Genomic DNA, 24,291 nt, shown 5'->3' with positions numbered 1-24,291 from the left:
ATAATCGACAGCACCATGGTGAACAAAGGGCACACTTATATAAGTATTGTCATGTTTGTATCTCTGTGTTTACTGGTCTATATTTCCAAGATGCATTAAGATACCCTAACGCTGTTTGTTTGTGTATTGACTACTTGTATTACAAATGTTAGAAATATCAGAGCTTCTGATATTGGATTATATGAGTTTAGGGTGGAGGGTGTGAGATGTCACAGTATATCAATTTAACCACTTTTGCAGTTAAATATTTTTTCACAATCATCGATTTCATAAAAATGGGAGATGTGAAAAAACATTATTGTGCTTTGTTCTACCTCTGCATTGATGATTTATAGAGCTCTAGACACTGACTGTAACCTTGGACTGTATGGAAAGGTTTCCTCTGGCAGTAAAGATGAGATCACATGGATAGCCGACAATAAACGGTATCAAAGTTCATTAGCGTTCTGAAAAACTAGGACAATAGTGGCAGTTGGATGGCTGGCTGCGCTCTCAGTAGATAAAAACAAGTGGCCATTATAATAGGCAGGAGAGAGCTCAGTCGTACGGATAAGAATAACAGACTACACTTTCCAGCAGTCGGAAGGACAATTTATGCGTCAACATGTTTAGCAGATCTTTATTACAGATCGGACTGCGTGTTTGTACACAGGAGAATAGGAACGGGATTAAAAGAGTGACACCGACGTTAACCTACATTAGTGACAGGCGGCGCGATGCCTCTACCACTATCGTGGGGGACAACAATAAGCAGAAAACTATGGATGATTTGGATGGGCCTAGTTTTCTGAGATCTTTATATTGGCTTTTCGGGAAAGGGTATTTTCAAACAACACATCAAATGCAAGTAAGTGCTGTACAGTGTCATTACAGTGCATTGCGAAACCTAGCTGCTAGTGTTATACCACACCGGTTGCGTATTATTATGTCTAATCTCCTAGTCCATGTGCCAGGGGTTCGGTCAGGTTGATTTGGGGTGGTGTGACGATGTTTTATAATGATTTTCTTGAAGCTCTTTGTCCATAGAGTTAGAAAATGTGTGATAGCAGTGTAGCAATGGCAGCTTTGTTTGATTGCTTTCATCCCTCCATCCATCCCTCCCTCCCTCCATCCCATAACATTTTCCAATATGTATTTTATCCATTGGCAAACATTGTCAGTATACAACAAGTTATTTGTCATGTATACAGTTTAATCATATATAATTGGAAAGCTTAGATCCACAGCTATCCATTAGGCATATTTTCGCAATGTTCAGGTCAATATACTTTGACCTTTGACCTCTAGGGTACATATCAGATGTGCCCGTATAAATTGCTTTAAAAAAGAAACCCTGATACATTTAAAAATTTGTTTGACAAGTGGTTCTGAACGGTCATGAAATTACCTTTCAAATTATATATAATTAAAACAACTTTCAAAGCACCACCTACAACTATTGTTTAAAAATAGCCCATGTTGTGCAGTAATTTGACCGTAGAAAATTGGAAGTTTAGCCATAGAATTCCATGTAGTGGGAGAGCTACGTTCATGGATTGTAAGTTTAGTGATAGAAGCACCAAATTGCACTCGCACAGCTAGAATAGTGTTTTAAAAAGATTTGTAGGTACAGGGCCACCACAGGATTCATGCATTAATCCATGAGAAGCCTTTTTCTAATATGGCCGCCAAACAATTTAATGGAGTCTTATTGGATCAATTTCCCATGACCATACCTGTATGAAATATAATTGTATAATGCCCAATAAAATCATAAATGTTCACCGTGATATAGAATACCCAGCCAAATAACCCGGATGTGTCAGATATACTGTATAAAGATGTTAAATTATTCACCAAATTGTTCTAAGAATATGCCCAAAATGTTATCCAAATCACTGATTTCTGAAGTTCCTTAATTGCAATATTTCATGAGATAAAAAAAAAGACATATTTGCAAATTTTATGGAAATGAAATACATACATATCTAATTTACATAATTATTCACACCCCTGGGTCAAAACATGTTTGAATCATCTTTGGCAGCGATTACAGCTGTGAGTTTTCTGGGTAAATCTCTAAGAGCTTTGCACACCTGGATTGTACAATATTTGCACAAGAAAAAACCCATTATTCAAGTTCTTTTAAATTGGTTGTTGATCATTGCTAGACAGCCATTTTCAAGTCTTGCCATTTTCAACTGTAACTATGCCACTTTCAATGTTGTCTTGGTAAGCAAATCCAGTGTATATTTGGCCTTGTGTTTTAGGTTATTGTCCTGCTGAAAGGTGAATTTGTCTCCCAGTGTCTATTAGAAAGCAGACTAAACCAAGTTTTCCTTTAGGATTTTGCCTGTGCTTCGCTCTATTCCATTTATTTTTATCCTAAAAAAACGTAATAGTCCTTGCCGATGACATTCTGGACATTAAGCAAATTTCTTTGCTACATTCTTTGCAGTTTTACTTTTGTGCCTTTGTTGCAAACAGAATGTATGTTTTGGAATACTTTTATTCTGTACAGGTTAGTATTGTGGTTAGTATTGTGGAGCAACTACAATGTTGTTGATCCATCCTCAGTTTCTTCTATCACAGCCATTAAACTCTGTAATCGTTTTAAAGTCACCATTGGCCTCATTGTGAAATTCCTAAGTGGTTTCTTTCCTCTCCGGCAACTGAGTTAGGAAGGACGCGATTATCTTTCTAGTGACTGGGTGTATTGATGCACCATCCAAAGTGTAATTAATAACTTCACCATACTCAAAGGGATATTCAATGTCTGCTTTTTAAAATTTAAGTTAGTCATAAGGTAGTCATTCAAAAAATAATGTTAAACACAGTCAATGCAACTTATTATGTGACTTGTTAAGCACATTTTTACTCCTGAACTAATTTAGCCTTGCCATAACAAGGTTTGAATTTTCAGCTTTTCATTTTTAATTATTTTGTAAAAAATTCTGAAAACATAATTCCACTTTGACATTATTGGTTATAGTGTGTAGGCCAGTGACACAACATCTCAATTTAATCATTTTTCAATTAAGGCTGTAACACAACAAAATGTAGAAAAAGTCAAGAGGTGTGAATACTTTCTGAAGGCACTGTATCACATTATTCCTGCCACACTGTAGAAAGCCATGCATGGGATTCCTGAAGTATGTATGTATGTAATGTAATGATATGTATGTATGTTTCGACCAGTCTGAACAATCTGAACTGTGTTTTTTGCTAGGTAAACATCATAAAAAAGTTAGCACAATGTGACCAAGGCCTCTATTGGACTAAACAATGTGCAGTTATACTTTTTTCAACCTATCATCTTCACATCTTGGACAATTATGTCTTTCTGTACTTTCCAGAAGTGCCATGCATGCACTCATTTATCAAAACCATTCCATAAAATTGTTTTGCATTTACTGTAGACCTCACACTGCAATTGTGCTCTTCTCCCCTCTCCCCCAGATTGAACACAGCAAGATCTATGGCCCTCTGTGGAAGTCAAAGTACGGGCCCTTGGTGATAGTGAACGTGGCCAGTGCTGAGCTGATTGAGCAGGTATTGAGACAGGAGGGCCGCCATCCCACCCGCACGGACATGCCCCACTGGAGGAGTTACCGCGAGCTGAGGAACCACGCCTATGGGCCCCTCACAGAGTGAGTAGACAGTGGAAACCCAGTCCCAGACCCTTTCATTGTATTCTGATCCCAGATCTGTTTGTGCGGCCGTGCCAACTCCTATGGTATGACGAGGGCCATACACTCTTAGAGAAAAAGGTGTTATCTAGAACCAAAAAGTTATTTGGCTGTCCCAATAGGAGAATCCTTTGAAGAACCCTTTTAGGTTCCATGTAGAATGCTTTTGGTTCCATGTAGAACCCTTTCCACAGAGGTTCTACCTGGAACCAATAAGGGTTCTCCCATGGGGACTGCAGAAGAACCATTTTGGAACTCTTTGTTTTAAGAGTGTCGGAGCTGGCTATACAGTACAATCTAGGATCAGGCTAATGTCATTGTACAGACAGGATATTTAGTATTTTATTACGATCCCATAAAGCTTCAGCTACTCTTCCTGGGGTCCAAACAAAATATAAAACATGACATAATACATAACATTAATAGACAAGGACAGAACTACATACTTTTTTATACATGCTTTCCTACATTTACAGTGAAGTGGGAAGTTTACATACTCTTAGGTTGGAGTCATTAGAACTAGTTTTTCAACCACTCAACAAATTTCTTGTTAACAAACTATAGTTTTAGCAAGTCGGTTAGGACATCTACTTTGTGCATGACGCAAGTAATTTTTCCAACAATTGTTTACAGACAGATTATTTAATTTATAATTCACTGAATCACAATTCCAGTGGGTCAGAAGTTTACATACAGTGGGGCAAAAAAAGTATTTATCAAATCAAATCAAATTTTATTTGTCACATACACATGGTTAGCAGATGTTAATGCGAGTGTAGCGAAATGCTTGTGCTTCTAGTTCCGACAATGCAGTAATAACCAACAAGTAATCTAACTAACAATTCCAAAACTACTGTCTTATACACAGTGTAAGGGGATAAAGAATATGTACATAAGGATATATGAATGAGTGATGGTACAGAGCAGCATAGGCAAGATACAGTAGCTGAAATCGAGTACAGTATATACATATGAGATGAGTATGTAAACAAAGTGGCATAGTTAAAGTGGCTAGTGATACATGTATTACATAAGGATGCAGTCGATGATATAGAGTACAGTATATACGTATGCATATGAGATGATTAATGTAGGGTATGTAAACATTATATAAGGTAGCATTGTTTAAAGTGGCTAGTGATATATTTACATAATTTCCCATCAATTCCCATTATTAAAGTGGCTGGGGTTGAGTCAGTGTCAGTGTGTTGGCAGCAGCCACTCAATGTTAGTGGTGGCTGTTTAACAGTCTGATGGCCTTGAGATAGAAGCTGTTTTTCAGTCTCTCGGTCCCAGCTTTGATGCACCTGTACTGACCTGGGCTTCTGGATGATAGCGGGGTGAACAGGCAGTGGCTCGGGTGGTTGATGTCCTTGATGATCTTTATGGCCTTCCTGTAACATCGGGTGGTGTAGGTGTCCTGGAGGGCAGGTAGTTTGCCCCCGGTGAAGCGTTGTGCAGACCTCACTACCCTCTGGAGAGCCTTACGGTTGAGGGCGGAGCAGTTGCCGTACCAGGCGGTGATACAGCCCGCCAGGATGCTCTCGATTGTGCATCTGTAGAAGTCTGTGAGTGCTTTTGGTGACAAGCCGAATTTCTTCAGCCTCCTGAGGTTGAAGAGGCGCTGCTGCGCCTTCTTCACGATGCTGTCTGTGTGAGTGGACCAATTCAGTTTGTCTGTGATGTGTTGTTGACATTGAGTGTGAGGTTATTTTCCTGGCCCTCACCTCCTCCCTGTAGGCCGTCTTTTCCAAAAGGGGGGCGGGTCAGCCACCAATTGTGCAAGTTCTCCCACTTAAAAAGATGAGAGGCCTGTAATTTTCATCATAGGTACACTTCAACTATGACAGACAAAATGAGAAAGAAAATCCAGAAAATCACATTGTAGGATTTTTTATGAATTTATTTGCAAATTATGGTGGAAAATAAGTATTTGATCACCTATAAACAAGCAAGATTTCTGGCTCTCACAGACCTGTAACTTCTTCTTTAAGAGGCTCCTCTGTCCTCCACTCGTTACCTGTATTAATGGCCCTTGTTTGAACTTGTTATCAGTATAAAAGACACCTGTCCACAACCTCAAACAGTCACACTCCAAACTCCACTATGGCCAAGACCAAAGAGCTGTCAAAGGACACCAGAAACAAAATTGTAGACCTGCACCAGGCTGGGAAGACTGAATATGCAATAGGTAAGCAGCTTGGTTTGAAGAAATCAACTGTGGGAGCAATTATTAGGAAATGGAAGACATACAAGACCACTGATGATCTCCCTCGATCTGGGGCTCCACGCAAGATCTCACCCCGTGGGGTCAAAATTATCACAAGAACGGTGAGCAAAAATCCCAGAACCATACGGGGGGACCTAGTGAATGACCTGCAGAGAGCTGGGACCAAAGTAACAAAGCCTACCATCAGTAACACACTACGCCGCCAGGGACTCAAATCCTGCAGTGCCAGACGTGTCCCCCTGCTTAAGCCAGTACATGTCCAGGGTCGTCTGAAGTTTGCTAGAGAGCATTAGGATGATGCAGAAGAAGATTGGGAGAATGTCATATGAAACCAAAATATAACTTTTTGGTAAAAGCTCAACTCGTTGTGTTTGGAGGACAAAGAATGCTGAGTTGCATCCAAAGAACACCATACCTACTGTGAAGCATGGGGGTGGAAACATCATGCTTTGGGGCTGTTTTTCTGCAAAGGGACTGATCTGTGTAACGGAAAGAATGAATGGGGCCATGTATCGTGAGATTTTCAGCGAAAACCTCCTTCCACCAGCAAGGGCATTGAAGATGAAACGTGGCTGGGTCTTTCAGCATGACAATGATCCCAAACACACCGCCCTGGCATTGAAGGAGTGGCTTCGTAAGAAGCATTTCAAGGTCCTGGAGTGGCCTAGCCAGTCTCCAGATCTCAACCCCATAGAACATTTTTCGGAGGGAGTTTAAAGTCCGTGTTACCCAGCAACAGCCGCAAAACATCACTGCTCTAGAGGAGATCTGCATGGAGGAATGGGCCAAAATACCAGCAACAGTGTGTGAAAACCTTGTGAAGACTTACAGAAAACGTTTGACCTCTTTCATTGGCAACAAAGGGTATATAACAAAGTATTGAGATAAGTATTTGGTCAATAACAAAAGTTTATTTTCCACCATAATTTGCAAATAAATTCATTAAAAATCCTACAATGTGATTTTCTGGATTTTTAAATTCTCATTTTGTCTGTCATAGTTGAAGTGTACCTATGATGAAAATTACAGGCCTCTCTCATCTTTTTAAGTGGGAGAACTTGCACAATTGGTGGCTGAATAAATACTTTTTTGCCCCACTGTACACTAAGTTGTCTGTGCCTTTAAACAACTTGGAAAATTCCAGAAAATGATGTCATGGTTTTAGAAGCTTCTGATAGGCTAATTTACATTATTTGAGCCAATTGGAGGTGTACCTATGGATGTATTTCAAGGCCTACCTTCAAACTCAGTGCCTCTTTGCTTGACATCATGGGAAAATCAAAAGAAATCTGGTTCATCCTTGGGAGCAATTTCCAAGTGCCTGAAGGTACCACGTTCATCTGTACAAACAATTGTACACGAGTATAAACACCATGGGACCACGCAGCTGTCATACCACTCAGGAAGGAGACGTGTTCTGTCTCCTAGAGATTAGCGTACTTTGGTGCGAAAAGTGCAAATCAATCCCAGAACAACAGCAAAGGACCTTGTGAAGATACTGGGGGAAACAGGTACAAAAGTATCCATATCCACAGTAAAACGAGTCCTATATCGACATAACCTGAAAGGCCGCTCTGCAAGGATGAAACCACTGCTCCAACACCACCATTATAAAGCCAGACTACGGTTTGCAACTACTAATGCACTTCATGAAATAGATGGTATCATGAGGCAGGACAATTATGTTGCTCTATTGAAGCAACATCTCAAGACATCAGTCAGGAAGTTAAAGCTTGGTTGCAAATGGATCTTCCAAATGGACATTGACCCCAAGCATACTTCCAAAGTTGTGGCAAAATGGCTTAAGGACAACAAAGTCAAGGTAATGGAGTGGCCATCACAAAGCTCAATCCCATAGAAAATTTGTGGGCAGAACTAAAAAAGCGTGTGCGAGCAAGGAGGCCAACAAACTTGACTCAGTTACACCAGCTCTGTCAGGAGGAATGGGCCAAAATTCACCCAACTTATTGTGGGAAGTTTGTGGAAGGCTACCCGAAATGTTTGACTCAAGTTAAACAATTTGAAGGCAATGCTACAAAATACTAATTGAGTGTATGTAAACTTCTGACCCACTGGGAAAAGCTGAAATAAATCATTCTCTCCACTATTATTTTTTCTAGGATTAAATGTCAGAAATTGTGTAACAGAGTTTAAATGTATTTGGCTAAGGTGTATGTAAACTTCCCACTTCAACTGTATGTAAATGTTTTTGGCAGTTTTTATTTTCAATACATTTGCTAACGTTTCTAAAATCTTGTTTTCGTTTTGTCATTATGGGGTATTATGTGTAGATTGAGGGAAAAAAAACCATTTAAAACAGAAAATAGAATAAGGCTGTATCGTAACAAAATGTGGATAAAGTCAAGGGGTCTGAATACTTTCCAAATGCACTGTAGGTAACAACTCAAGGACAGAACTAGTTACCTAAATGTAAAATAAGAATACACACTTCATACCCTTCAGCCTAACATTCCATACATCAACAATACGTTGATCTACTGAGGCAGGCCCTGAAATCCTAATGTCACTGCACCAATGTTCTTTAAACAACCTGAGAGATTCTCAAGACATCAGCTAGTCAGTGAGCTGAGCAGACTATCATGTCATAGGGAGCATGACTGAAATCCTTACTCTACTGAGGCTTTGTTTACAATTACTTTCTCTGAGCAAGCCCTAATATCCTAATGCCAAGGGCACACCTTATCTTGAACTTCAGCCCAAATGCCAGATATTCTCAAGAGGGAGGTGCTACAAGCTATTTAGGTCAGAGGCGTTGTGCTGTTTTACTTGTTTTTTAAAGCAAAAGTTGCTGCTTTGGCTGCTTGCTTGAGTCATTTGAGATTGCAAGGAGTTTAATGCTATCATGCTATCACATACATTACTGTGTGTTGCCTTGAATTTGTTTTGGTTATAGGGACTGGGAAGAGTCTTCTGGTTACAAGTCTTGTGGAGTATGAATGTCACTCCACTGGTATGTAGTTATTCCTGTGTTGCTTGTCCCAACACCACAGTGAAATATCAGTGTAGTAGTAGGAACATGTGCAAGAATTTGACAAGCACAAACACTTGAACCATGGGCTGCATATACAGAGCCTAGATGAGCCAGACTATACATGAAACACAAAACCTAGGACATAAAACCTCAGCATGATCCATCATGTCGTGCTTGAACCAGTGTTGTACTAGCAAAGGATTGTGGTGCATCTGGGGGATATGTTAAAGAGATTTTCTGGTGCTTTTGAATACTTTTTAGCCAGTAGTTCTGAAAGCAGCGCTCACAAGCCAAAAGTCGTCCCCGAAAAATAGCGTACTACATCACATATGTGCAGATATGCGCACAATGACATTGCTCTCTCTCCCGCTCTGCTGTGTGTGCATCTTGCTAGTTGTCACCCGAATGGCTACGACTCAAATTGCTAGGGGCTGGCCCACGTGGGACCACATTTTAGGAGAATGGCGCAGCACTGTTGTCAGAAAAACAGTTGCTTTCAAACTAGGTATTTTGTGGCTAAATGAGGTAAAAATAGTTATTCTGGTCATAGATTATGCATGTACGAACCCATTGACACATCCAGCACAAATCGATTGTGTCACTTTTTGCACACAACAATAGTGGGGCAAAAAAGTATTTAGTCAGCCACCAATTGTGCAAGTTCTCCCACTTAAAAAGATGAGAGGCCTGTAATTTTCATCATAGGTACACTTAAACTATGACAGACAAAATGAGAAAAATCCAGAAAATCACATTGTAGGATTTTTTTATGAATGTATTTGCAAATTATGGTGGAAAATAAGTATTTGGTCACTTACAAACAAGCAAGATTTCTGGCTCTCACAGACCTGTAACTTCTTCTTTAAGAGGCTCCTCTGTCCTCCACTCGTTACCTGTATTAATGGCACCTGTTTGAACTTGTTATCACTATAAAAGACACCTGTCCACAACCTCAAACAGTCACACTCCAAACTCCACTATGGCCAAGACCAAAGAGCTGTCAAAGGACACCAGAAACAAAATTGTAGACCTGCACCAGGCTGGGAAGACTGAATCTGCAATAGGTAAGCAGCTTGGTTTGAAAAAAATCAACTGTGGGAGCAATTATTAGGAAATGGAAGACATACAAGTCCACTGATAATCTCCCTCGATCTGGGGCTCCACGCAAGATCTCACCCCGTGGGGTCAAAATGATCACAAGAATGGTGAGCAAAAATCCCAGAACCACACGGGGGGACCTAGTGAATGACCTGCAGAGAGCTGGGACCAAAGTAACAAAGCCTACCATCAGTAACACACTACGCCGCCAGGGACTCAAATCCTGCAGTGCAAGACGTGTCCCCCTGCTTAAGCCAGTACATGTCCAGGGCCGTCTGAAGTTTGCTAGAGAGCATTTGGATGATCCAGAAGAAGATTGGGAGAATGTCATATGGTCAGATGAAACCAAAATATAACTTTTTGGTAAAAACTCAACTCGTCGTGTTTGGAGGACAAAGAATGCTGAGTTGCATCCAAAGAACACCATACCTACTGTGAAGCATGGGGGTGGAAACATCATGCTTTGGGGCTGTTTTTCTGCAAAGGGACCAGGATGACTGATCCGTGTAAAGGAAAGAATGAATGGGGCCATGTATCGTGAGATTTTGAGTGAAAACCTCCTTCCATCAGCAAGGGCATTGAAGATGAAACGTGGCTGGGTCTTTCAGCATGACAATGATCCCAAACACACCCGCCTGGGCAACGAAGGAGTGGCTTCGTAAGAAGCATTTCAAGGTCCTGGAGTGGCCTAGCCAGTCTCCAGATCTCAACCCCATAGAAAATCTTTGGAGGGAGTTGAAAGTCTGTGTTGCCCAGCAACAGCCCCAAAACATCACTGCTCTAGAGGAGATCTGCATGGAGGAATGGGCCAAAATACCAGCAACAGTGTGTGAAAACCTTGTGAAGACTTACAGAAAACGTTTGACCTCTGTCATTGCCAACAAAGGGAATATAACAAAGTATTGAGATAAACTTTTGTTATTGACCAAATACTTATTTTCCACCATAATTTGCAAATAAATTCATAAAAAATCCTACAATGTGATTTTTCTGGATTTTTTTCCCTCATTTTGTCTGTCATAGTTGAAGTGTACCTATTATGAAAATTACAGGCCTCTCATCTTTTTAAGTGGGAGAACTTGCACAATTGGTGGCTGACTAAATACTTTTTTGCCCCACTATGTCAGTGGTACATCACTCTGTCACAAGTTGGCACAACAAGCTGGAATAACAAGTTGGCATAAAGTGTTGGTTTTCAGTGAATGTATCTAAATCACAAATCTGCATTTCCTGTGGTGTGGAAAATTCTAGGCAACAAAAGAGTGATCAAATTAAGATCCTACCTCTGTACATAACAAGTTGTCTAAGGTAGAAATGTTAGATTAAATGGAAATGGAGCTCAGTTGCAATGGAAAACAGCACACATGAGAGGGTTTGCCTACCTATGGGGGTGTTTTGCATATTCTCTCTGAAACAGTTCTTCTTTGTTTCAAATTCCTATACAGTACATCTCTTCTCCATGTTAAAGCATGATTCTGTTTGTGTCTATACTACAGGATGGGTGCTCAGTGGCAGCGGATCAGGAGTATCCTGAACCCGCGGATGCTGAAGCCCAAGCATGTCTCCGCCTACACCAACGCCATCAATGACGTGGTAACAGACTTCATAGAAAAGGTGGCATGGCTCAGGGAGACCACGGGAGAAGGGGTCATGGTGAACGATCTGGCTGGAGAACTCTACAAGTTCGCCTTTGAAGGTTATTAACAGAGGAAATGACTGTCTGTAATAATGTTCTAGTCCCCATAAGATTCAAATCTGGACCTCTAAGCCAGTTCCACTGCTTAAAAAAAATATTCTGTTCTAATCAGGGACCTGGGACACCAAGTGGATGCAATTATTTATATGGTTGAACAGAAAACCAGAAGTAGTAGTCCAGACCTCGTAGGGTAAGATTTGAATACCCCTGGTCTAGTCATTAGAAAGGAAAATCTTAGAACAATCGCGGAACTGATATCTGCTTCATGAAGTTTAAAAAGCTGTCTTCATCATGATCTTATAATTATGTCATTTTGACATTACGTTCTGGCACAGGTACAAGTGTTTCTGTGTCTTTGGTATCTGTTTTCTGGGAATTGGGAGAAACGTGTGAATGTGAAAGGACAAGGTGCATTGTGAGGGTTGTGGACAGCTATATCTGTTAGAAAGTGATGACCTTGAAGTAATTGCACAGTGATCTTTAGCCTTGGAAGTTGGGTAGATACTGAGTAGCTGATTGTTTGACTACCTTGTTGGGTAGGCAGTTCTTAATATAATTTTGAAGGACAGCGTATTCAGTTGGCCAAGGGCAGTAGTGATGAAAAATGTCTATCTGGATGTTCTAGATCACGAGTCAAACTCATTCCATGGAGGGCAGAGTGTCTGTGGGTTTCTTCTCCTCCCTTGTACTTGATTGATTAATTAAGGTAATTAATTATTGAAGAAATCCCCTCACATGGTTGTCTAGGAATTAATTGAAAGGAAAACACAAAAACCCTCAGACACTTGGCCCTCCATGGAATGATTTTGACACCCCTGTTCTCGATCCGTACTATGGTCTTTGCTCGCATATCGCGATTGTATGATGTGATATCATCACCGTCATACACTCTGTAAACTACCATCCTGATGCTGTAATGTACCCTTTAACCTCACATAATGTCATCATACTCATGACATGGTCCTAAAGAAACAAACCAGTAATTCATAGGTTCTAATTGTGTAATTACCCTTTTACCATGCACTTTTTAAGTAAATACCTGCGAATTTCTCTACCGGCATTGAATTTGATGCCTTAGATTTATACTTTATTGATATCCAATCTAATCTATATACAATTAACTTAACTGCTACCATTGTTTGTCTCTGTCCTCAGGGATCTGTTCTGTGCTGTTTGAGACCCGTATGGGCTGTCTGAATGAGGAGGTTCCTGAAGAGACCCAGAAGTTCATTTTTTCAGTAGGAGAGATGTTTCGCCTCTCCCCCATCATCGTTCTCTTCCCCAAGTCCACCTGGCCCTACCTCCCCGTCTGGAAACATTTTGTGGCTGTCTGGGATCACCTCTTCAAAGTTGGTGAGTGATCCAGAAGCCTTGGTTTCCAGAATGAATCATGCCATGTTTCACAATTGCACAGAAATTAGTTTTGCATCACATTCTTCATCACGTATAGAAAATAGTTTAAAAAGTTACACAGTAAAACTTCACAACATAACACATCATCACATAGCCATGAACCTAAGTAACCTCTACTACATGCAAGCAAGTGAGGGGCAGGATGTAGGGTATATTTGGAGGGCACTCACTCGTTTTGCATGTGAAACATGCAAATGGTACAATGTGTTAATGTTGTTGATGTTATGTTACATCATTAACAACAACATACACATTGCACACTTTCCGATGTTGGCACTAAGACCGCTCTCAACGAGCTGTAAATGGCCATAAGCAAACAAGAAAATGCACATTCAGAGGCAGTGTTTCTCGTGGCCAGTGAATTTAATTCAGGGAAACTAAAATCTGCTTTATGGCATTTTTACCAGCATGTCACCTGTGCAACTACTCAAACAGGAAGTACTAGTGACATGCTCAATACGGAAGAAGAAGTTCAATGAAGCGGATGCTAAGCTACAGGACTGTTTTGCTAGCCCAAACTGGAACATTTTCTGGGATTTATCCAATAACATTGAGTCACCGGCTTCATTAATAAGTTCATTGACAACATCATCCCCACAGTGATCGTGCGTGCATACCTCAACCAGAAGCCATGGATTACAGGCAATATCCACACTAAGCTAAAGACTAGAGCAGCCTCTTTCAAGGAGCGGGACACTAATTCGGACACTTATAAGAAATCCCGCTAACACCTCCGACAAGTCATCAAACAGGAAAACCATCAATACAGGACTAAGATCGAATCCTACCATGCCTGTAGCGGGGCTTGCAAACTATCACGGATTACAAAGGGAAACCCAGCTGCGAGCCTACCAGATATGCTACATGCCTTCTATGTTCGCTTCAAGGCAAGCAACACTGAACCATGCAGAAGAGCATGAGCTGTTCCAGATGACTGTGTGATCTCGCTCTCTGTAGCTGATGTGAGTAAAACCTTTAAATAGGCCCCTCAGGGGTGTGTGCGTAGTCCCCTCCTGTACTCCCTGTTCACCCACGACTGCGTGGCTGCGCACGTCTCCAACACTATTATCAAGTTTTCTGATGACACAATGGTGGTAGGACTGATCACCGACAACGATGAGGCAGCCTATAGGGAGGAGTTCAGAGACCTGGCAATGTGGTGTCAGGAAAACAACCTCTTCCTCAGTGTCAGGAAGCCAAAGGAGCTTATCGTGGACTACAGGCAATGGAGGGGTGAGCACACCCCCATCCACATCGACAGGGCTGTAGTGATCCTCAGAAAGTTATACAGCTGCACCATTGAGAGCATTTTAACTGGCTGCTTCACCGTTCGGTACGGCAACTGCAAGGCACCACAACGTAAGGCGCTACAGAGGGTGTTGACATCACTGGGGCCAAGCTCCTTGCCATCCAGGACCTTTATACCAGGAGGTGTCTGAGGGAGGCCCAAAAAAATGGTCAAAGACTCCAGCCAACCAAGCCATAGACTGTTCTCGATGCTATCGCACAGCAAGCGATACCAGTGCACTGACTTTGGAACAAACATGACCCTGAACAGCATTATATCCCAAAGCCATAAGACTGCTAAATAGCTAATTAAATGGCTACCCGCTGCTACTGTCTATTGGCTATCCTGTTGCCTATTAAGTTTAACCCTACCTAAATGTACATAGCTACCCCTACACATTGACTCGGTACTGGTACTCGCTGTATATAGCCATGTTAATTTTTACTCATTATTCACTGTGTATTTATTCCTTGTGCCACTATTTACATGATTCTTTTCATCTCTAACTCTGCTCTGTTGAAAAAGGACCAGTGAGTAAGCATTTCACCGTTAATCTACACCGTGTTTACAAAGCATGAGACGTAAGATTTGATTTGATTTCTCATGTAAAAGGAGTGAGTGCCCTCACATACCCTACAATACTGTCTCCTTTAGTTTCAGCAGAGGTTTCAAAAGTTCAATGGCTGTGTTTCAGCTCTAAGCAAATCAAACAGGTGCACTACTCCTGGCTAGAGACTTGCCCCACTAAGCAAAGTTCACACTGATAATCTTTGGCTTGTTGACTTGAGCTCAGGGTGCACCCCCAAAACCAATTATTTCTTTGGCCGCCTCTCCTTCCAGTCCTTCCAGTTCTCTGCTGCCAATGATTGGAACGAACCACAAAAACTACACTTATCTCCCTCACTAGCTTTAAGCACCAACTGTCAGAGCAGCTCACAGATTACTGCACCTGTACATAGCCCACCTATAATTTAGCCCAAACCTCTACCTCTTTCCCTACTGTATTTATTTATTTATTATTTATTTATTTATTTAGCTCCTTTGCACCCCATTATTTTTATTTCTACTTTGCACATTCTTCCATTGCAAATCTACCATTCCATTGTTTTACTTGCTATATTGTATTTACTTTGTCACCATGGCCTTTTTTTTTTTTGCCTTTACCTCCCTTATCTCACCTCATTTGCTCACATCGTATATAGACTTGTTTATACTGTATTATTGACTATATGTTGTATGTGTCGAACTGCTTTGCTTTATCTTGGCCAGGTCGCAATTGTAAATGAGAACTTGTTCTCAACTTGCCTACCTGGTTAAATAAATCAAATCAAATCAAATGTATTTATATAGCCCTTCGTACATCAGCTGATATCTCAATGTGCTGTACAGAAACCCAGCCTAAAACCCCAAACAGCAAGCAATGCAGATGTAGAAGCACGGTGGCTAGGAAAAACTCCCTAGAAAGGCCAAAACCTAGGAAGAAACCTAGAGAGGAACCAGGCTATGTGGGGTGGCCAGTCCTCTTCTGGCTGTGCCAGGTGGAGATTATAACAGAACATGGTCAAGATGTTCAAATGTTCATAAATGACCAGCATGGTCGTATAATAATAAGGCAGAACAGTTGAAACTGGAGCAGCAGCACGGTCAGATGGACTGGGGACAGCAAGGAGTCATCATGTCAGGTAGTCCTGGGGCATGGTCCTAGGGCTCAGGTCCTCCGAGAGAGAGAAAAAAAGAGAGAATTAGAGAGAGCATATGTGGGGTGGCCAGTCCTCTTCTGGCTGTGCGGGGTGGAGATTATAACAGAACATGGCCAAGATGTTCAAATGTGAAGAAAGAGAAAGAAAGAGAGAAGGAGAGAATTAGAGAACGCACACTTGGATTCACACAGGACACCGAATAGGACAGGAGAAGTACTCCAGATATAACAAACTGACCCTAGCCCCCCGACACAAACTACTGCAGCATAAATACTGGAGGCTGAGACAGGAGGGGTCAGGAGACACTGTGGACCCATCCGAGGACACCCCCGGACAGGGCCAAACAGGATAAAGGTGAAATAAAAATAAAATAAATAATAGGCTGTCATATTACATTGTAGTATATCGCCATCTAGTGGCAGATATCCTACATGAGCAAAAATAACATCCCATCATGACTGAGGTCCATATCAAGGGTCTTTCCTCGATTATTCGTTTCCTCTCCTTGCCTCCTACTCAGAACATCAGAGGAAAGTGAGGGCCGAGAAAAACATCCAATGCCCTCCTCGCTCTTGTTGCAAGTGTAAAGGATGTCACACTGCTTGTTTAGCCAGTCCTACTTTCTCATGATTCAGCTCATACTGAGGCTTGAACACAGGACCTCTCACTTGCAATCACCTGTAACTGCCCTCCTGAAGCATCTCACCCAGTTGCGCCATCGAAAAGCAAGCTATTCTGCAGAGCAAGTGGGACACTTTAGGCTGAGGAGTGAGTTTCACAGATCCCTATCTGCTACACAAGGATTGAGAAAAGACTTGAGATTCACCCTAAGCATTTATATTGTCTTTGTGCTGGTTGCTATATCCTCTGACTTCAGCTCTCTCCCCATGCAGCGGAGGAGCAGGTGCGTCAGAAGATGGAGGAGATCCAGGAGAGGATCTCCCTGGGCCAGCCGGTGCAGGGAGAGTACCTCACACACCTCCTTGTCAGCGAACAGATGTCTGTCACTGAGATACTGGGCTCCATCACTGAGCTACTGCTGGCTGGGGTCGACACAGTGAGGAGGGATGTGTGTGTGTGTGTGTGTGTGTCTTAAAATACCAGTGAGGAGCTGTTTCACAGTAGGGTGAAAACAGGTGGGGAAAGGGGTGATGGCCTGGGGGGTGGGCATGTTTTTTTTCTTAATTTCAACCACTTTAGATTGTGATTTGTTGAATGAACGTTTGCAACATACCACCATAGCTTACCCTCGTCATGTACAGTTACAACAGTAGCATAACAGTATCCGTACAATATTATTAGCTTACAACCTATTCCTATTGTAATTGTTTTTGTATGCTCCAGACGTCCAACACCGTCTCGTGGTCTCTGTACCACATGGCCCTGGAGCCAGAGATCCAGGAGAAGCTGTACCAGGAAGTGATCAGTGTCTGCCCGGGGGACAAGGTGCCTACTAGTGATGACATCGCCAGAATGCCCTGGCTTAAGACTGTTGTCAGGGAGACACTACGGTACGTTGTTAGTCATCTGTCATCCCCACTCAGATCATTTTCAGTAAATTCACTAATTGATAAAATGAATAATGGGTTATTAAAGTTATTATATTCATAATGAGGTCTTCATAATGAATTATAATGAGTTATTAAATTCATTATACGCCAATGTGCTTATGTGTAGTTTTTTTAAATGATTTATTTCTTGGTAATTAGTCAAATGGAGCAAATCCCTTTCTCTCTCGAAGATGTACCACATAGCGCTATATTTTAGCATGAACTCTGCAGGCGAAACAAACTACACTCTACTCCTAGTGACTTTCTTGTATACTCCCTCCTCAGGATGTACCCAGTAGTACCCGGAAATGCCCGCATCAATGTGGAAAATGAGATAGTCGTGGGGGACCACCTCTTCCCCAAAAATGTGAGTTTTACTTTTGTCATCTTGTACTGTTGGAAATGGTTGCTATTGGTGAACTTAATTACTTTTCTTTTCAACCTGTATGGAGAGGAGATCCGATCACACTTGTATATTCAGTTTTATCCAGAGATATACATGCACTTTCACCATTCAATATTTTATTTAGTTCAAAACCGGGGTAGAGTTTTGGTTTGTCAATATCGCTCACACCAAACAATTATACAGTATACCACTAATCAGAGTTAGAGAGCGACTATGTTTGACTGTTCTCCTCTCTTCTGTCCTCTCCCTCCATCACTTCTCTCTCCTCCTTTCTTTCCATCTCTCTGTTCCAGACCCTGTTCCACCTGTGTCACTATGCCGTGTCCTATGACCAGACAGTGTTTCCGGAGCCCCATGCCTTCCTGCCAGAGCGCTGGCTCCGTGGGGGCCGGGGGGAAGACAAGAAGAACCAGCACCCCTTCGGCTCCGTGCCCTTCGGTTTCGGGGTCCGGGCCTGCCTGGGCCGGAGAGTGGCCGAGCTAGAGATGTACCTCATCCTTTCAAGGGTAAGAATTACAGGCCTGTTCTGTAGTAGCTACCCTTCATCAAACAGCATTCTTCTGTTATGTAGGACTGTTATAGTAGCTTGGGATACTGACCACTTGTTAAAAAGCTAGATTTTCTGCATCTGATAATGGTCAGGGGTCAATACAGCATCCTCTGGCTATAATACATTTCCTACACCAATTTTCATATTTCATTTGACAGTGACGCTAGAGGGTTGAAAGGTTAAAGCTACAGTAATTTTAACCTACTTTTTAGCCCCAAAACCAGGACATTGAGTAAGTAAGTTAGTGTTGCTCTAGTCTGTAGTAACAGTCTTGTAGAATCTGGTTCAACTTGTTGTGGTGTTCCTCTGTTAGCTTCTGCATTGGAAGGAAAACATGGCACTTCTGGCACCGACAGAGATGGCCGCCTCGCTTCGCGTTCCTAGGAAACTATGCAGTATCTTGTATTTTTATGTGTTATTTCTTACATTGTTACCCCAGGTAATCTTAGGTTTTATTACAAACAGTCGGGAGGAACTATTGGATATAAGATCAACGTCTGTTCACTTACATTATGACCAGGAGTACGACTTTCCCGAAGCGGATCCTCTGTTTGGCTTACCACCCAGGACAATGGATCGGATCCCAGCCGGTGACCCAAAACAACGGCGCCGTAGAAGGGGCAGATGGAGCGGTCTTCTGGTCAGGCTCCGTAGACGGGCACACCTCTCCCGAGCATATGTCCAGTCTCTTGACAACAAGGTTGATGAAATCCGAGCAAGGGTAGCATTCCAGAGAGACATCCGAGACTGTAACGTTCTTTGTTTCACGGAAACATGGCTCACTCGAGACACGCTATCTGAGTCGGTACAGCCACTTGGTTTCTTCCCGCATCGCGCTGACAGAAACAAGCATCTCTCTGGTAAGAAGAAGGGCGGGGGTGTATGCCTTATGATTAACGAGAAGTGGTGTGATCATAACAACATACAGGAACTCAAGTCCTTTTGTTCACCTGGCTTAGAATTCCTCACAATCAAATGCCGACCGCATAATCTACCAAGCGAATTCTCTTCAATCATAATCACAGTCGTGTCTATTCCCCCCCAAGCAGACACATCGACGGCCCTGAAAGAACTTCATTGGACTCTATGTAAACTGGAAACCACATATCCTGAGGCTGCACTTATTGTAGCTGGGGATTTTAACAAGGCTAATCTGAATACAAAGCTCCAGAAATTCTATCAGCATATCGATTGTGCTACCAGGGCTGGCAAAACCCTAGACCACTGTTATTCTAACTTCCGCGACGCATATAAGGCCCTCCCCCACCCACCCTTCGGAAAAGCTGACCACGACTCCATTTTGTTGCTCCCAGCCTATTGACAGAAACTAAAACAGGAAGCACCCGCGCTCAGGTCTGTTCAACGCTTGTCCGACAAATCGGATTCCACGCTTCAAGATTGCTTCGATCACGTGGACTGGGATATGTTCCGCATTGCGGCGAACAACAACATTGACGAATATGCTGATTCGGTGTGTGAGTTTACTAACAAGTGCATCGGTGATGTTGTATCCACAGCGTCTATTAAAACATGGATTGATGGCGGCATTTGCACAAACCTGAATGCGCGAACCACTGCTTTTAATCAGGGCAAGGTGACCAGAAACATGACCGAATAGAAACAGTGTAGCTATTCCCTCCGCAAGGCAATCAAACAAGCTAAGCGTCAGTACAGAGACAAAGTGGAGTCGCAATTCAATGGCTCAGACACAAGTGGTATGTGGCAGGGTCTACAGTTAATCACGGACTACAAAAGAAAAACCAGCCCCATCTCGGATCACCATGCCTTGCTCCCAGACAGACTAAACTACTTTTTTGCTCGCTTTGAGGACAATACAGTGCCACTGACACAGCCTGCTACCAAAACCTGCGGGCTCTCCTTCACCGCAGCCAACGTGAGTAAAACATTTAAACGTGTTAACCCTCGCAAGGCTGCAGGCCCAGATGGCAGCTGGCTGGTGTGTTTACAGACATATTCAATCAATCCTTATCCCAGTCTGCTGTCCCCACATGCTTCAAGAGGGCCACCATTGTTCCTGTTCCCAAGAAAGCTAAGGTAACAGAGCTAAATGACTACCGCCCTGTAGCACTCACTTCCGTCATCATGAAGTGCTTTGAGAGACAAGTCAAGGACCATATCACCTCCACCCAACCTGACACCCTAGACCCACTCCAATTTGCTTACCACCCCAATAGGTCCACAGACGACGCAATCGCCATCACACTGCACACTGCCCTAACCCATCTGGACAAGAGGAATACCTATGTAAGAATGCTGTTCATCGATTACAGCTCAGCATTTAACACCAGAGTACCCTCCAAACTCGTCATTAAGCTCGAGACCCTGGGTCTCGACCCCGCCCTGTGCAACTGGGTCCTCGACTTCCTGACTGGCCGCCCCCAGGTGGTGAGGGTAGGTAACATCTCCACCCCGCTGATCCTCAACACTGGGTCCCCACAAGGGTGCGTTCACAGCCCTCTCCTGTACTCCCTGTTCACCCACGACTGCGTGGCCATGCACGCCTCCAGCTCAATCATCAAGTTTGCAGACGACACTACAGTGGTAGGCTTGATTACCAACAACGACGAGACGGCCTACAGGGAGGAGGTGAGGGCCCTCGGAGTGTAGTGTCAGGAAAATAACCTCACACTCAATGTCAACAAAACAAAGGAGATGATCGTGGACTTCAGGAAACAGCAGAGGGAGCAGCCCCCTATCTACATTGACAGGACAGTAGTGGAGAGGGTGGAAAGTTTTTAAGTTCCTCGGCATACACATCACGCACAAACTGAAATGGTTCACCCACACAGACAGCGTGGTGAAGAAGACGCAGCAGCGCCTCTTTAACCTCAGGAGGCTGAAGAAATTCGGCTTTTCACCAAAAACACTCACAAACTTTTACAGATGCACAATCGAGAGCATCCTGTCGGGCTGTATCACCGCCTGGTACGGCAGCTGCTCCGCCCATAACCGGAAGGCTCTCCAGAGGGTATTGAGGTCTGCACAACGCATCACCGGGTGCAAATTACCAGCCCTCCAGGACACCTACACCACCCGATGTCTCAGGAAGCCCAAAAAGATCATCAAGGACAACAACCACCCGAGCCACTACCTGTTTACCCCGCTATCATCCAGATGGCGAGGTCAGTACAGGTGCATCAAAGCGGGGACCGAGAGACTGAAAAACAGCTTCTATCTAAAGGCCATCAGACTGTTAAATAGCCACCACTAACATTGAGTGGCTGCCGCCAACATACTGACTCAACTCTAGCCTCTTTAATAATGGAAAAATTAATGTAATCAATTTATCACTAGCCACTTTATATAATGCTTACATACCCTACATTACTCATCTCATATGTATATACTGTACGCTATACCATCTACTGCATCTTGCCATCTTGATGTAATTAAATGTATCACTAGCCACTTTAAACAATGCCGCTTTATATAATGTTCTCATACCCTACATTACTCATCTCATATGTATATACTGTACTCTATACCATCTACTGCATCTTGCCTATGCCGCTCGGCCATCACTCATTTATATATTTTTATGTACATATTTATATTCATTCCTTTACACTTGTATGTATAAGGTAGTTGTTGTGAAATTGTTAAGTTATATTACTTGTTAGATATTACTGCATGGTCGGAACTAGAAGCACAAGCATTTCGCTACTCTCGCATTAACATCTGCTAACCATGTGTATGTGACAAATACATTTGATTTGATTTTGGCAGACCAGACATTCACCTTTGGTCTGATTCAGCCCATCTGGGGACATGGTGATACCATGAATCTGTCTGTCGGCAAGGAATATGTAATCATTAACTTAACTTGGATTGTTGGAAGGAAGGAGTTGTACTTTCAAACCTCCAGCCTTTAAGATCCTGTATAGTGTTCTCATATGTTTTATTGATTCAGAGACACAGTTGAATAATAGGATAAAACAATGACTTTCACATCTATTTACTGTAAATGTTTCAATTAGGAGAGTTCATATTTCTAGGTTATTGTGCAATACAAGAGTTTTTGTTCCTTTTATCTATTATGTACAGTATGTATCTTTCTATTGAACACGTGGATAGCTAATATTCTCTCAGACTAGGACAATAACATACTAATGTCAACATGTTTTCCTCTCTCTGTCCTTCCAGTTGATAAAACACTATGAGATACGTGCAGATCCTGCCGGAGCCACAGTTAAGCCAATCACAAGAACCCTTCTTGTCCCTGCTACCCCAATCAACCTGCAGTTTATTAATAGAACAGTCCAGTAGCAAGAGGAACCAATGGCAGCAGAAGGAATTTCCCTATGAACCACATTAGTATCAAAGATGGTATATTATATTGACAAGATAAACAAGTGACCGCTGTGACAATGGAAATAAATGTCCTCAAAGATGGAGGAAGCCAGATCAGGTGAGGCCATTCTAGCCAATGAAAGGGCAGATATGTGTGTGAATAACAGGCCAAATAGATAGATAGAGGACTCATCTTTGTATCTGTGCTATTATAAATTTATTTTTGTTATTTGATTATTTAAAAAAACATTTTTACCCCTTTTTCTCCCCAATTTTGTGGTATCCAATTGGTAGTTACAGTCTTGTCTCATTTCTACAACACCCGTACGGACTCGGGAGAGGCGAAGGTCGAGAGCCGTGTGTCCTCCGAAACACAACCCAACCAATGTCGCACTGCTTGTTGACACAATGCCCACTTAATCTGGAAGCCAGGTGACCGTGTCAGTGTGCACTGTGTCAGTGTGCACTGCGCCCGGCCCGCAACAGGAGTTGCTGGTGCGCGATGGGACAAGGACATCCCTGCCGGCAAAAACCCTACCCTTACCCGGACGACGTTTGGCCAATTGTGCGCCACCCCATGTGTCTCCCGGTCGCGGCTGGCTGCAACGGAGCATGGACTCCCAACTCATAGGAATTCCCACCCAGTTGACTACTTTAAAATGGCGGAAGCCCTCAAAGGCAATGTCCATGCTAAAGCGTATAATATTTGCCAAAGCGTATATCCATGATGAGTCCTCTATCTATTTATCTCTATGACACAGGCACAACTCAAAGTAGCCCGACATGCCACGTGCATCCACTTATATCAGTGCATTCGTAACAACCTAAGCATCAAGATACGTATATGTAATCAAATAAGCATCAATTAGCAATTATTCTTTTTGATGACCAAATTAGACACTCTGATTGGCCTCCATACAAACATTTTTTGGGCAGCGTATAACTCCGCTTCATCTCTGTTAGTAAGTCTTCCTGTCACCAAGCACTTGTTAATGGACAAGTCACTAAGTGTACTACTTTACCTCACTTAACTTTCCCATGCCTTAATAAGTGACCCACAAATGTGTAACGTCAGGACCACAACACAGCGAGACCACAGTAAGACCCTGTTGTTGACAGTGTGTTGTCATTATATTAACATTTATTTCTGTAGATAGGTTTAGTTTAATTTAACAACTGTCTTGCTCCAGGTGAGGCTGTGTTATTTGTTGCTAATAAACACAGTTTAATTTGTATGTTTTTTTAAAGTTATATGATTTTAAAATGTATTTTATGTTATATGACAATGCACATATTATAGATGTATAATTACCTACAAAGTTATGCTGTTGATTCAGTATTGAAGATGTTCTAAATGAATGTAACACAATAAAATAGCCTTTTAGCCAC

General features: G+C 42.4%; 1 protein-coding gene across 1 annotated transcript; it reads left to right on the top strand.

Moving 5' to 3' along the window:
- The first annotated feature begins 429 nt into the window (after positions 1-429).
- On the top strand, positions 430-24,291 carry cyp27a3 (cytochrome P450 family 27 subfamily A member 3). Its single transcript, XM_020457539.2, has 9 exons — positions 430-847; positions 3,439-3,629; positions 11,485-11,684; positions 12,840-13,037; positions 16,979-17,142; positions 17,430-17,596; positions 17,921-18,002; positions 18,335-18,547; positions 22,756-24,291. The coding sequence occupies exons 1-9, from the start codon at positions 605-607 to the stop codon at positions 22,876-22,878; spliced, it is 1,581 nt and encodes a 526-aa protein (XP_020313128.1). The 5' UTR covers positions 430-604; the 3' UTR covers positions 22,879-24,291.

Source organism: Oncorhynchus kisutch, linkage group LG2 (genome assembly GCF_002021735.2).
Source record: "Oncorhynchus kisutch isolate 150728-3 linkage group LG2, Okis_V2, whole genome shotgun sequence".
Classification (NCBI taxonomy): Eukaryota; Metazoa; Chordata; class Actinopteri; order Salmoniformes; family Salmonidae; genus Oncorhynchus; species Oncorhynchus kisutch.
This window is presented reverse-complemented; position numbering and strand designations above follow the sequence as displayed.